Consider the following 14917-nt stretch of genomic DNA (forward strand, 5'->3'; position numbering starts at 1 on the left):
TACAGAGCAGGCATCTTTTCTATATGTTGTTATACTGTCATACTCTTTTCTAAATTTGAATGAACTAGCAGTATTTTATCCTTTGCATTTTTCATGTTGTGAAACATCTCTGAGAATTCCTTTAATGTGAAGTTGTTCATGGCATCTCTCTGTTACATTTTCATCTTTTTGTCATAACTACTTCCTTTATTTATGTCAATAAGTTCACCTTCACTAAGGTCCTCTGGCTGTATGTGTAGAATCTCTCAAATGGCAGCAGGGTCAACTGTTTCTTTAGTTCTATTTAAGTTTGATTTGAATTTCAATTCCACTTTTTATTTCTTTGCTGCACTTTTATCTTTGAAAGTAAGCTCTCTTTCTGTTGTCCATTTTTTAAAATGTCGTGTGGGTTTATCACTGGGAGACAAGGAGGAAACACAGCTACATACTTTGCTGTCTGAGTAAAAACTAATAACAGATGTGCTATCACCCATCACCAACAGACTTTGAAAGAAGTGATGTGATTAGTCACTGACCATGATGCACATCTGATATTTCACAGTGAATGGCAGACTGAAGAGCAAGCAGCAAAGTTTATACTTTATGAAATTGCTCACAGTTAATGTACTGTGGTAACTGAAATTTGAACCATGATGTTGAGGAACTGGTACAATTCAGTGTAATTACTGAAAATTCTGGATATTGGAACCTGGCAAAGTGGGTCTTGACTGGGTGTGTATGTGTACAGAAATTGAATGAATGTATATATTTGTGTGTGTGTGTATATATATATATGCATAATTATAGTCTATGCTTCCCTTAGCTTGTTCTGTCAAATATGAATTTAGTCTCTGTAGGACCTGTCCTTTGGACTCTGTAGTACAAAATAGGAAGAGAGCAAAGAAGATGTGGAGGGGAAATGGAGGGGCCTGAAAGAGTCAACTGATCGATACAGTTAAGAATGGACGGGAGTTGCCAATAGAAGATGATCTGTCCTTCTCAGTTTTCCTTTAATGTCATGGTAAGAATGAAAGCAGCTGAAGATTGGAATAGGTGTGGCTAGGAGAGAAAAGGAGATGTTAGTGAGCATTGCTATGTCCTTGTATATGAATTCCCTCTATATTCAAAAACGCAAATAAAAGATCTGAATTATTTTGATATGCCTCTCAATTCTAGAACTCTCGTTTTGGTTTCTGACAGTGCTCTGAGACTGGGCCTTGGGTACACTTCCTTCTAAATATTTCCTGGGCCACACAGCTTAGTGGAAAGGGCTGGGCTTTGGAGTTAGAAAAAACCTGGCTTTGCCACTTACTAGACTAGTGATCTTGGTAAAATCCCCAAACTTCCTATTACTACTTCATAGGACTGGGATTATTTAAAGCACATTGCCTGAAATAAACAAGGCACATAATAAATACTAATTGCCTGCTTCCCTATCTCCAATAACACCCTGGGTGGCACAGCATATAACCTGCTCCTACTTGAAAGGATCCAAAGTTGAATGAGAAAATGAAGTGATTATGTGTGGCATCACCATGGTGGTGAAACTGAGAGCTAAACTTGCATCACAAAGCTCCCTACTGGGGTTTTGTTTTGTTGTGTTGTGTGTTGGCTTTTTTAATCTGAAAATAGTCTGAAATTGAGATAACAAGATAAAGCAAAGACAATGCCTGATAGAAATAGAAGCCAACAATTTTGCCATATCCCTGTTCATTATTGTTTTTCTAAGTCTCAATAGCTTTACATGTTTCATCTCTTGACTGAAATTGGACCATTGAAACCATCTCACTCCATAGTAACTGTAAAAAAATGAACAATGATTTAAAAAAATGTGTTTTGTTGAGGCACGATGCATTTTACATCATTTGTCGGTGGTCTGGGGACAGATGGGGCCTGCCAAGAGGTAAAGGTTTGATCATGGGGAAGGCTTTCTCCACTGACGCCCCTGGGTCGTTCTACAGGTGAAGGCAGTCAGGGGAAAGCAGTACAGGACACGTCCCTGTGGTGTGGTTCACAGGACCCGGAAGTCATAGAGCCAAGGAAAATGGCCCTGGTTCAAAAGCCAGTGGCCCAGCATTGACCTTGATAGTATAAAAAGTTCAGAGAACAGAGAATGGCTATGAGAGTTCAAAGAGAAAAGTGATTGTAATGAATGTGCTGCAATGCACTCTTTTAAAATTAAATGATATCACAGTTCTGTCTTATTCTCTGTATTTTAATTCTGAAAGGGGCTTTATAAAACACCTTTCATTCTCTGGGTCCCAGTTTCCTCATCTGTAGAAAGAAGAGGTTGAGGTCGATCACCCCTAAGTTCCCCTCTCTGGTTGTGTATCCAAAGGATCCCTACTGCCCACCAAATCAAATTCAAACCATTCTGTCTAGCTTTCAGGACTTTCCATAATTAAATGCCATCCAAGCTTGTCACCTTCCCATCTCCCTGTAGACCACACTGTGGCCTGCCCTCCCTAGCCGCCATTCTAAGCATGCCTCTGCTCTTCTCACATGCTCATTCTCCTCTCTCAGAGTACACCCAACTCCCTCCATCGACTCAAAACCTAATAATTTCTCAGGAGCCATTCTTTGAGCCCCACCTCCTTCAGCCTCCCAAGACCTCTCACAGAGAAGAATATTGTTATATTATTTCCACCTATGTAGTGCTGAGGAGGTTTTTAGGATTTCCATTGAATATGTTTTTAAAGGAAAATTATTACTTTCATTTCCTATTGTTTTAGTTCCTATCAATGCTGGTTCTAAAATTTGAAATTAAATATAATCTGCACTATCCTGTCCTAGAGATACTGTTGTTAATCTGTAAAACCAAAGTTTAACACTATAGGAAAAGACAACCGACAGCAATTTAAGGTAAATTATAGCTGAATTTACATGGTATTACCCACATTGTATCTTTCCAAATACTAAGGAAATTCACTGATATTTGTGATATTATAAGAAAGGCACAGGGAAGCAGACTTGACCCAATGGATAGTGTGTCCGCCTACCACATGGGAGGTCCATGTTTCAGACCCCGGGCCTCCTTGACCCGTGTGGAGCTGGCCCATGCTCAGTGCTGATGCGCGCAAGGAGTGCTGTGCCACGCAGGGGTGTCCCCCCGCATAGGGGAGCCCCATGTGCAAGGAGTGCGCCCCGTAAGGAGAGCCACCCAGTGCGAAAGAAAGTGTAGCCTGCCCAAGAATGGTGCTGCACACATGGAGAGCTGACACAACAAGATGACGCCTCTGATAAGGATAGAAGCAGTCACAGAAGAACACACAGCAAATGGACACAGAGAGTAGACAACTGGGGGAGGGGGAAGGGCAGAAAAATTAATTTAAAAAATAATTAAAAAAAAAGAAAGGCACAGTATTAAAGATTTGCTATTCATTGTAACATTTTGCCCAAAATCATTCCTATATCTCCTCAATAGTGTTCAGTATTAAATGTTTATTTAAAAAACAACCCAGTTTGGATTTGTTCCCCTGGACTTGATCTATGGTAATCTTTATAGAAGTTCTGAATATGAAGGCAATAAAAGACATTCTTGCTTTTGATAATTGTCCATAATAGTCATTATTGCTTTTATGGATATAACTGCATAACACAACTTAAGGAGACATCTGTAGTGATTATCTGAAATTACATCATCATAATAATAATATTCTAAAGGCAGAAAGAAACTTTTTATGTGCCTTTGTTTCTGCTCCATGGGAATGCTTAATAATGTATCTGCTAATAATTCAGGATATGCAAAAGGCATAAGCAGACCATTTACAAGTGAGAAAATGGAACCTTTGAAAAAATGTTCAGTATAACTAAGAATGATGCAAAATCATTTTTTACCTATCCAAATGATAATGATTTTAAACAGAGAGTGTGTTTAAACAGCTGAGAGAAGAGTAACTTGGAGAGTTGAGACCATCTCGGTTACTTGGAAGATGGGAGTGCAGGGGCTGCTCCCTTGGGCCCTCCAGATCTCAGCCTCTGCATCTGGAGGAGGCTGGCCTTAGCAGAGGCAGCGGTGGAGCCCCCTTGCCTCTGGCTTCCAGGCAGCTTCAACCAGGCAGACAACAGCAGGAGATCAGCAGGCCACGGGTTGGTAGGGGTTATGTTTCTCTCCTAAAGACTGCAGTTTCTTGGTGGGGGGCACTTTTCTACAGTCAGGCTTACTAGCTTCAGCAAATGCTCCTTCCCCTTGCCCTTTCAGGTCAAGGAATGGTAGGGGCATCTAGGTGTTGTTAGCCCTGAGGTGCTTCACCGTTTCTTCTTGGTTTCCTTACCTTGGCTGCACTTTATAAATGATCTCTGTATTAAATCCTTTCCAATCGTCCCTTTTGAGTCTGCCATCCGTTCCCACGACATGCATAGTACTTCTCCCAGGCCACTCAGGACCTTAACCAAGTGAGGACAGAGTCATCACGGTTTTCTCTTCTCCTCTAGCAAATATCTGTTGTTTTTGCTTCTTCGGCATCCACATTCACCCTTCTCCTGGCACAGCATCCTAACTATCCATCAGAGAACCACCCCTCCTCACTCTTCAGAGCCCCAGCCCCGGCATGAGCATGTGAGTCCAGTCAGTCCAATTAGGCCTAATTTCGGGACTTCTGTTGGAACTACTGGGGAAAAGAGGATTCTATTCTCTGAGAGAGGCAGCTGTAAGGAAAAACACATGCCTGGAACTGTCAGGTCAAGCAGAGAAGGCTTGCATGAGAATAAAACCAACCAACTAGACAGGGGAACAAAAAGATGGAGGTGCAGGTTGAATGACATTACTTGAATTCCTGGGTCTAGAAAGGCCTACAGTTTATCCTTGGGCATTTTAGTTATCCAAAGCAGATAACTGCAGAAAAAAAAATCTCCTTTTTTGCTCAAGTTGAGTAAGGTTTTCTGTTACCTGCAATTTAAAGATTCCAGACTAAGAGACATTCTCATTAAAAAAAGCCACATTTGGAGGGTGTAAAAAGTGAAGGGTGTTTGATGCGATGGCTTTTAAAGCTAAATCAGTCATCCAGATTTGCAGTGTTGTGGTTTTTTTTCCCTCTGGAATCCTAATCCTTAAGATCGTGAGATGCCAGCTGTGGTTTCTGTTTATTGATTTTGGTAATACTACCACCTGCATCGTCCCTTTGGTCCTTTGAAATCTGTGAGAGATGGGACAATACCAAGTCAAACAACCCATCTTAGGCTGAACTTTGTGGCTACAACCCATACATGAACTGGTGCAAACAAAGAACAATGGTGGAAAACAGCTGAAGAGTGGGTTCACATATTATTTTCAAATGCCATTTGACGGGGCCTTCTCAGATGACAAGGTTCATTGGCAGGAAAGCTGTTATTGCAGCAATCATTATTCCAATTTACCACCTATTAGAATGTGAGTCACTGGGCGGTCAGGTTGTCACAAAAGCCCAGTGTTCTGAAACATTCAAGGTCCAGTTCAAAGTTAACTCCCAGGCAATGCCACAGAGTGAGTTTTACCCTCTTTAAGGTAGGATATTGCTTGGGACAAGAAATGAGAGTGACAGTATTAAATATGCCAAAGGGCCTTTCCACAGCAGCTGTGCTTCCTGAGGACAAAGACTGGCCCTTCATCTTCACACACCTCTCCCCAGTCCCACCACTGTGTGGTGAGGCCTCACAGAGTAGGTGCTCATACACAATGACGCCCAGGGACTGCTGGCTTAAGAATACAGATAAAATATAAGAATAACATATGGAGGCAGTCAACACATACTAGTTGCTCAAGAAATCCTTGCTGTTATTATTATTGCCATTGTTTATAAATAAATAATTCAAACATCTTTAAATTATCTGTGGTATTCAGGAGCAGGAGCATTAGAACCTACATGCAGAATTCCCCTTTTTTGAAGTGAAACTGAGATAATATAAAATTAACTATTTTTAAGTGACGAGTTGAGTGGCATTTAGTACATGTGCAATGTTGTGGGATCTGTATCTGCCTCCAAAACATTTTCATCACCCCAAAAGGAAATCTTGTGCCCATTAAACAGTTGTTCCCCACACCCACCTCTCCCCAGCGCCTGGCAACCACCAACCTGCGTTCGGTCTCTAGGGTCACCTATTCTGGTTATTTCACATAAATGGAATCACTCAGTATATGACTTTTGGTATCTGGTTTCTTTCACTTAGCATAATGTTTTCAAAGTTTATCCATGCTGTAGCATGCATGAGTACTTCATTTCTTTTTATGGCTGAAAAAAGACCACAATTTGTTTATCCATCCATCCACTGATGGACATTTGGGCAGTTTCCACCTTTTGGCTATTGTGAATAGTGTCACTCTGAACATGCACATACTCATTTGAGTACCAGTTTAAAATTCTTTGGAGTATATATGTAGAAGTGGAAATGCTGCATCATATGGTATCTCACTGTCTAACGTTTTGAGGAAATGTCAAACATTTTTCTACAGTAGCTGAACCATTTTACATTCACAAACAAAATGTTTTTTTTTAAGCAACAATTTCAACTCCCTGGCCTAGTAAGCAACAAACAGCTCTGTTGTGAGTTTGAGTTATTTTCTCTGCCCTTCATATGTAGATGTCAGGATCAAATTATTTACTCACTTCATTCATTCATTCATTCAACAACCAGTTAGAGAGCACCTGCAATTTGCCACATCTTTGGCTTTCTGTGGGATAACGAAAGTTGATTAAGATAAAGCCCCTGTATAAGGCAAAGGCACGCAGCCTATTGGAATGAAACAGAGATCCAAATGGACTGTGAAGGAGAGAACCAGCCTATGAAATGAGGCAAACAGACTTCAGTAGTTGTAACAGGGGTTAGGGGAACAACAGGAAAATGACGACTACAGGGGGCAACGCTTTCCTTACCTTTTCTGCAAGCCAGCCGAGATGCCTGATCTCTCGGCTCCCAGCAATGCCAGTTTTCCCCAGCTGCTCTCTGACCTCGGCGATCACGCGTGTCAGCAGGTCGCTCACGTTGGCATGGATGGCGCTGAACCAGGCCTGGGCCGTGGCCGAGTCCTTGCTCCTCAGGATCACTGTGTGCTTCGCATCGGGCGAGTGGATTTCAAGCTGCCTGGAGAAGGGAAGGCAGAAGGCTGAGAAGGCTGACTGGCAGATCATGCTTCTTCAAGACAGGCCACAAAGGGCATGAATCGCTGTGTCGTTTAAACTTTGTTAGATTCACGTGGTTTACCCTAATGGCCCCATCCTTCGTTCATTCACTCATTCATTCCTTCACTACCTCCATGCGCAAACATTTATTGAATACCCCTTACATGCCCAGGCATTGGTCTAGGTGAAGAAGATTAAAAAAAAGTCACTGGTCTTGTGGAGCTTACAGTCGAGACGAAAAAGAAAATAAGTAAGTAGATTATTGATATAGTTTCTGAGAGCTACACCTGTAAGAAGAAATAGCCGGGGATAGGACAAGAGGGTGAGAGCATCAGGAGGCCCTCATGAAGAGATGACCTTCAAGTCCAGTGTGGAGGGACAGGAGGGCCTGCGCCGCACAAAATGCGGAAAGCCTCATGGGCGGAGAGAAGCCCGACAGGCAGGAGACGGCTCGGCAGGCCCGGACCCGGCGAGAGGACGTGGGTCGGCATCACGTTTCAGGAGGGAGTGGGACAAAGCTGGAGAGGCAGCGGGGCCGGGCAAGAAGGATTTGAGGGCCACGTAAAGTGCCTGGATGTCAGAGGGAGGGGCGACGGCTGGAGCGGCTGGCTGTGAGGTGAGGAGAAAGGAAGACCCGCGAGCAGGCAGGCGCAGTAGGAAGTCCAGGTCAGAGGCGACGGCGGCGTGAGGTAGTGATGGGGGAGAGGGTCAGCTTTGGAATACATTTTAAGATGGACTCGTGTTACGGGAATGGAAAAGGGGGTCATATTGACCATTAAAAAGTGCAAGCAGATCATAGTGCTAAATGCACAACTATGTGAATATCTCAAATACCACTGCTTGTACTCTTTGGATGAACTGTATGATTTCTTAATATGTATCAATAAAATTGATTTGGGAAAAAAAGGGAGAAGAAGAAAAGTGCAACCACCTAATCACCTTAATTAAGGATGTCTGGTTTTCCTATTATTTGGCTGATGGGCTTATTAGTGGTATCATATCAAGACCTCAAAACTGAGCTAACAGGAATTTGCCTTACCTCACAGTTCACAGAGAGGATTTTAATGATATACAAACATCAGTGCTCCTGCTGGCAGGAAGGAAGTTGAAATATCTAGCCAGATGGTTAATGCTACTGCTCAGCATTAATCAACTGAAAATATTTCAGAATCCAAGGAGATCAAACTTTTCCTTCTTTAAGAACTCTGTCTGTGGCATATTTAAGTGCCTTTCAATCGTTGGACCCACTGTAACTAAGGATTTTTTTTTAAGATTTATTTTTATTTATTCACAGCCCCCCCACTCCCGTTGTCAGCGCTCATGTTCATTCTCCATGTGTTCTGTGTCCACTTGCATTCTCAGCAGCACCGGGAATCTGTCTCTTTTGTTGCGTCATCTCGCTGCGTCAGCTCTCCGTGTATGCGGCGCCACTCCTGGCGGGCTCCACTTTTATCGCACAGGGCAGCTCCCCTTGCAGGGTGCGCTCCTTGAGCATGGGGCTCCCCTACATGGCATGGCACTCCTTGTGCACAGCAGCATTGCGTGTGGGCCAGCAGGCCTTGGGTTAGAACCCTGGACCTCCTATATGGTAGGTGGACGCTCTATCAGTTGAGCCACATCCGCTTCCCGCTAACTAAGGATTGAAATATAGAGTGGAGTCCTTTGTTCTGAAATCTTGGTAAAAAGAGGAACTTCTAGACAGATGCTTTTGGTTTTAAACTTTTTAAAAAATTGTTTTATTTTTATTTTTAAAATATTTATTATTTTATTTATTCCCTCTTCTCCTGCCTCCTCCCACCCCTCCTGCCATCACTCCCTTGCCTGTCTGCTTGTCTTCTTTAGGGGGTGCTGGGAACTGAACCCAGGATCTCCCACATGGGAGGCAATTGCCCATTCGCTTGAGCCACTTGTGCTCCCTGATAGTTGCGGCGTCTACTGGTTGTGGTGTCTGCTTGGTTGCAGCACCTGCTTGTTGCAGTGTCTGCAGGGACTGCTGGTTGTGGTGTCTGTTCATTGTGGTGTCTTGCTGACTACAGCATCTGCTCATTGCAGTGTCTGCTCGTCTTTTTTCGGAGGCACCAGGAACTGAACCCGGGACCCCCTATGTGGGAGGTGGGTGCCCAATTGCTTGAGTCACTTCTGCTCCCCCTGTTTTTAATGTTTTATTTTGAACTATTACAGATTTATAGGAAGTTGCAAAAAAAAAAAAAACAGTTACAGAGAGGTCACCCAGTTTCCCATAGATGGTTAAATCTTAGATAGCTATAGTATAATATGCAAACCAGGAACCTGGCATTGGTACCATGTGCGCATATAGTCCTATGTTATTCACATGTATAGATTCCTGTGACCACCTGTGCAAGATTCCATTGCCACCAACTTCTCCTTTTGGCCACCTTTTTGTAGTCACACATATACCCCTCGCCACCGCCATCCCTAATCCCTGGCAACCACTAATCTCTCCTCCATCTCTATAATTATTAGACAGATACTTTTTATTGCAGGAAGAAAAAAACCATTTTATTTATATATAGGCACATAAATATCATTTATTCATATACAGCTGAGGAAGATAAAAGGATAAGGGAAATTCAAAACTGAATACAGGTATTCATTTGTTGATTTCCTTTCATGCCTTAATTATTATGTCACCACCCACTGAGAATTTGCTATGTGTCAGGGAAAGTTTTAAACTTTTATATTATTTTATGTAATTTACCTAACAGCTCTATGATTGATAGTAATCGCATTTAGAGGTGAAACATTGAAGTTTAAGAGGGAGAGAGAGAGGCAATTTGCTTAAAGCCACATAGGTGGTGATGCTAGGATACAAATCCAGGTTGGTTAGGTTCAAAAGTCCATGGATTTAAATACTGCATTATCCATCAGTCATGTAGAATCTAAGCCCCTCTTGATCTAGAGGTGGAGTGGACATCACCAACCCAGGGTCCACAGGATGGAGGAATAAAATATGGATTAGAGTGGACTTACTAGTATTCTACTATAAAACTACTGTGACTAGTAATAGAAGAAATTGTATCATTGATGTGGAGAAAGTGGCCACAGTAGTTGCTGAGGGCAGGGAGAGGAAAGAAGAGATGTGAGGAGGGGGAATTTTGGGGGTTTGCAGTTGTCCTAAATGATATTGCAGGGTCAGATGCTGGACTTTATATATCCTGCCATAACTCATTGAATGTACTGGGGGAGAGTGCGAACTATAGGGTAACTATTATCGACATGGTACAGCAGTGTTCCAAAATGTGTTTGCCGAGTGCAATGAGTGTGCCACAATGATGGGGGAGGTTGTTGGTGTGGGAGGAGTGGGGTGGGGGAGTGGGGAGTATACGGGAACCTCTTATGATTTTTATAATGTAAACTATTTTGTGATGCATGTGTCTTCCAAAAAATACAAAATACAAAAATGATGGGAGTGGGGAGATGGGGGGATGGGGAGTGGGTTATTTGAGAACCTCTAATGTTTTTTTTAATGTAACATTCTAGGGAATAGGGCAGTGAATAAGGCATCTGTCTACCACTCGGGAGGTCCACAGTTCAAACACTGGGCCTCCCTGACTGGTGTGGAGCTGGCCCATGCGCAGTACGGTGCGCGCAAGGAGTGCCCTGCCACACAGGGGTGTCCCCCGCGTAGGGGAGCCCCACACGCAAGGAGTGAGTCCCATAAGGAGAACCGCCCAGCGCGAAAAGAAAGTGCAACCTGCCCAGGAATGGTGCCGCACACGCTGAGAGCTGCAGCAGCAAGTTGATGCAACAACAACAACAACAACAACAAAGAAACAGATTTCAGTGCCGCTGACAACAACAGAAGCAGACAAAAAGAAGAACATGCAGCAAATGGACACAGAGAACAGATAACTGGGGCGGGGGGGGGGGGGGGGAAGGGGAGAGAGAAAAAAAATGTAACATTGTAAGTGATCTATTAACTTTAATTTAAAAAAGCATTTAAAAATTAAAAATATATATATAAAATAAATGAATACTGCATTACAATGTCTCTCCTTTGGCCTGGTTGTCACTACATCCAATAGGAAAGCATCCACTGCCTCTGCAGCAGACTTGGAGGCTTACCAGCAACACTTTATGCTCAAGAGTGTTCTTTTTAGCTCCTTTGAGCTCCTGCAAAATAACAATTTTGCAGATCACCTGAACCTTAGAAGTCCCAGGGCAATCTGCCCTCATTAACACTTGAAACCAACCTTTTATAGTAACTAAACTTTTAAATCCATAAACTTAAATTGCCAAAAAGGACTGATTTAGACAGGGGAATGTCCCTGGAGGAGTTTTAGCAATAATTAGCATTGTCTAAGAAATTTGTGCAACAAGCTTCCTTACTGAGTCGCTAGAGGTTTTACACGATGAAATGGGACATTCTTCAGGACATTTGTCCTTATCCAGAAGACAACATCATGCCCCTTAGGCACTTTGCAGAGAAACGGGCAGTAAATCTAGGGAGACTTTTCCTTCCCTCCCCAAGTTCTTGCTCTTCAGGAAAGTTGAATACCAGAATGCAAACTAGGAGTCTTGAAAAACACTAATGAGGGCTCAGCTTGCTTTTCAAAATATTCTCTATATTATTCTAAGATGTTAAAACATGCAAATATTTTATTTACAATGTTTTCCATTGAAGAACTGGATTTATTTTTAAAGAAATGACTGCTTGGGAAGCAGCCACTCCCCAGGTATCACAAAAAAAGTACTGCTAGCAGAAAAGGAAGGAAGGGAGGGAAGGAAGGAGGGAGGGAAAGAGGGAGGGAGGAAGGGAAGGAGCAAGGGTATATTTTATTTTCTTTGAGGAGTTGCCAGCATGCCCCAGGGGAAAGTAGACTTGTAAACAATGGTACAGGCTAATGTAGTGTGGACCATCTCTCTCAGGTTTTTGTTTTAAGTAAACTTCTTATTTAAGTATAAAATACACATGGAAAAGTATAGAAATTGTAGGTATATGGCTCATTGCATTTTCAAAATGTAGTCTTCCACGGAGATGAAGAAATACAATATTACAAGCATCACAGATACCTTCTTGTACACGTTTCCAGTTTCTGTTTTCCAAAATAACTAGTACTAGATTCTGTGTCACCATAGACTACTTTTACTTAAGGTAAAATACGTGAGTTTTCAGTGATTGGTTTGTTATTGCCTGGGGTGTAAGGAGGGTCTTGGGCTACTTCTGAGACAAGATTTAAATGCCAGGTCCTGTGTACTAGCTGTGCTTCTCAGTGTGAGCGGAAGCAGCACCTGGGAACTTGTTAGAGATGCAAAGTACTTGGGCCCTACCCCAGACCTAATGAATCAGGAACCCTGGGGGTGAGATCCAGCAATCAACTTCCAGATCAATCTGAGGCCAATCGAGTTTGAGAAGCGGCACAAGAAAAAGTACAGAGCTTGGGTACTGCCAGACTTTCCAATGGCCAAGGTGGTCATGCCGAAAGGCGCATTGTGCTGTCCTCAGAACTCCTGAGGCCACAGAGAGGCCTATGGCTTTTTATAATAATAAAAAAAGTATCTGAGGTTCTCAACCAAAAGCATTTTTCAGAAATCCGTGCATTTAAAAAAAAATCATTTAATTAAATACAGATACTTGGATCTTATCCCAGACATATGAATAAGAATCTCCAGGGTTTGAGGTCTGGGTATGTTTTAAATATTCCACAAATTATATGGATTGAGAACCATGGCAGGACTCTTTGAGTCCAATGCCAAGCCAAAGTCCCCTAAAGAGCTACATCACCAGAAGGGCAATGAAACAGAGGGCACTTGCAGAGTGTGCTAGATACCTACTGCTGTGTAACAAATTTCCTCGAAATCAAGTGGCTTCAAATTATATCAAACATGTATTATCTTTCATTTTCTGTGTGTCAGGAACTGGGGGGTGGCTTAGCTAGGTGGCTTTGGCTCAGGGTCTCTTGGGAGTTTGCAGTCAGGATGTCAGCAGAGGCTGCAGGCATCTGAAGCCTAGGTGGGGGCTCAGATACCACTTCTAAGATGGCACACTCTCACGGCAGGGGCTTCTTAACAGGCTGCCTAAGTGTCCTCATGACATGGTAACTGGTTTTCCCCAGGGAACAAGCAGGAGAGCTAGTCTCCAAAGTCATATACCATTACTTCTTTTCTTTTCTTTTTTAAAGATTATTTATTTATTTACTCCCCCCCTTGCGACTCTTCTCTGTGTGCATTCGCTGCACTTTTTTCTGTATCTACTTGTCTCCCTTTTGTTGCATCACCTTGCTGCGCCAGCTCTCCACAGCACATAGGTCATCAGCAATCCGCAGTGCACAGGCCAGCTTTGCCTTCACAAGGAGGCCCTGGGATGAGAACCCAGAGCCTCCCATATGGTAGACAGGAGCCCAACTGATTGAGCCACAGCTGCTTCCCCACGCCACTATTTCTGATGTGTGCTCTTTTTAGAATGAGTCACTAAGTCCAACCCATGCTCAAGAGTAGAATTAGGCTCTGCCTCTTGAAAGGAGGAATATAAAAGAATTTGTAGACATATCTTAAAACCACTGCAGTGAGGCTTTGGATGAGGCAAGGTTCTGGAAAGAAGCTGTGTCCAACCATAGAAAAAGAGGGATTTGTGTGTGTTTTTTAATATAAGATTTATTTTTATTTATTTATTTGCCTCCCCTCATTGTTTTGCACTCACTGTCTGCTCTTTGTGTCCATTCGTTGTGTATTCTCTGTGCTTCCTCATCATCTCCTCAGGAGGTACTGGGAACTGAACTTGGGACCTCCCATGTGGGAGAGAGGCACTCAATCACTTGAGCCACCTCCATGCCTGGTTTGTTGTGTCTTTCATTGTGTTTCCTCTTTGTGTTTCTTTGTTGCATCATCTCGCTGTATCATCTTGTTGCGTCATCTTGTTGTGTCTGCTCACCATGCCAGCCTCATGTCTTGCTCATCTTCTTTAGGAGGCACTGGGAAACCAAACCCAGGATCTCCCATGTGGTAGGCAGGAACTCAATCACTTGAGCCATATTCATTTCTCAAGAAAGAGTTTTGGGGACTGTCATACAACAGCTTGTGGGAAGCTTATAGATTTGAGTGAAGAGGAAAAAGACCTTCTGTGTGAGCTGTAGGTCCAGACTACAAAATGAGACAAACAGTGGACTCAAGTTCAGGGTCAAGTGATAACAGGAGAAATGAGAAAGATCTAGTACCTAGGAGCTTTTCTTTGACAGGAAATGGGAGCAGCATGAAACCACCAGAAATGATGGTGGGTTACAGATTGCTAGCTGCCCTGACACATGATCTGGCACAGAGAAGTGTCAATTATTTGTGGAATAAATAAATGAGAGTTCAGCAATCTGCATTCACCCCTTTCCCCTCTACAAAACCCAAAGGGGAAGAACAACAATGGATATGAACTTCCTCTTTTAACACCAATGAGCTGTACTATCTAAAGCAAATAACTGGTAATGCTGATGTCTTGAAAATCTCTGGGTGGAAATTTAAGATTCTGGACAAGGTGCTAAGGGGTGAATTTATATCTATTACCTAGCACAGACTTCAAATACATACACTTTGGCTTAATCTGTCACTTATTCTCATTTTACAGCAATGTGATCCAGTGCAATGCACCTTTGGAAGCATGAAGAGAAAGAGAGATGAAGAAATTTGATTCTGGGGCTAGTCATGCAGTAGCTATTTCAGCAGCCCATGTTCTCACCAATTTAAAGCACACATGCCAGAAGGTAGTTGTTAAGCATGTGGACTTCGGATTCAGGTTAGTTCTAAAGCTTGCTGGCTGGGAGTTATTAGGAAAGTTATCTAACTTCCTTCAACCTCAATTTCCTTATCTGTAAAATGGCACAATGACATTTGCCTTT

At 42.7% G+C, this 14917-nt stretch overlaps 1 protein-coding gene across 3 annotated transcripts in view; it reads right to left on the bottom strand.

Moving 5' to 3' along the window:
* SNTB1 (syntrophin beta 1) overlaps positions 1–14917 on the bottom strand; it is a 276727-nt gene that overhangs the window by 108002 nt on the left and 153808 nt on the right. For all 3 annotated transcript variants that reach the window (XM_071208013.1, XM_004480747.4, XM_058275966.2), the window contains one exon: positions 6828–7035. In XM_071208013.1, the coding sequence (XP_071064114.1) occupies positions 6828–7035 (208 nt within the window). The remainder of the gene's footprint in view (positions 1–6827; positions 7036–14917) is intronic.

Source organism: Dasypus novemcinctus, chromosome 14, assembly GCF_030445035.2.
Source record: "Dasypus novemcinctus isolate mDasNov1 chromosome 14, mDasNov1.1.hap2, whole genome shotgun sequence".
Lineage (NCBI taxonomy): Eukaryota > Metazoa > Chordata > Mammalia > Cingulata > Dasypodidae > Dasypus > Dasypus novemcinctus.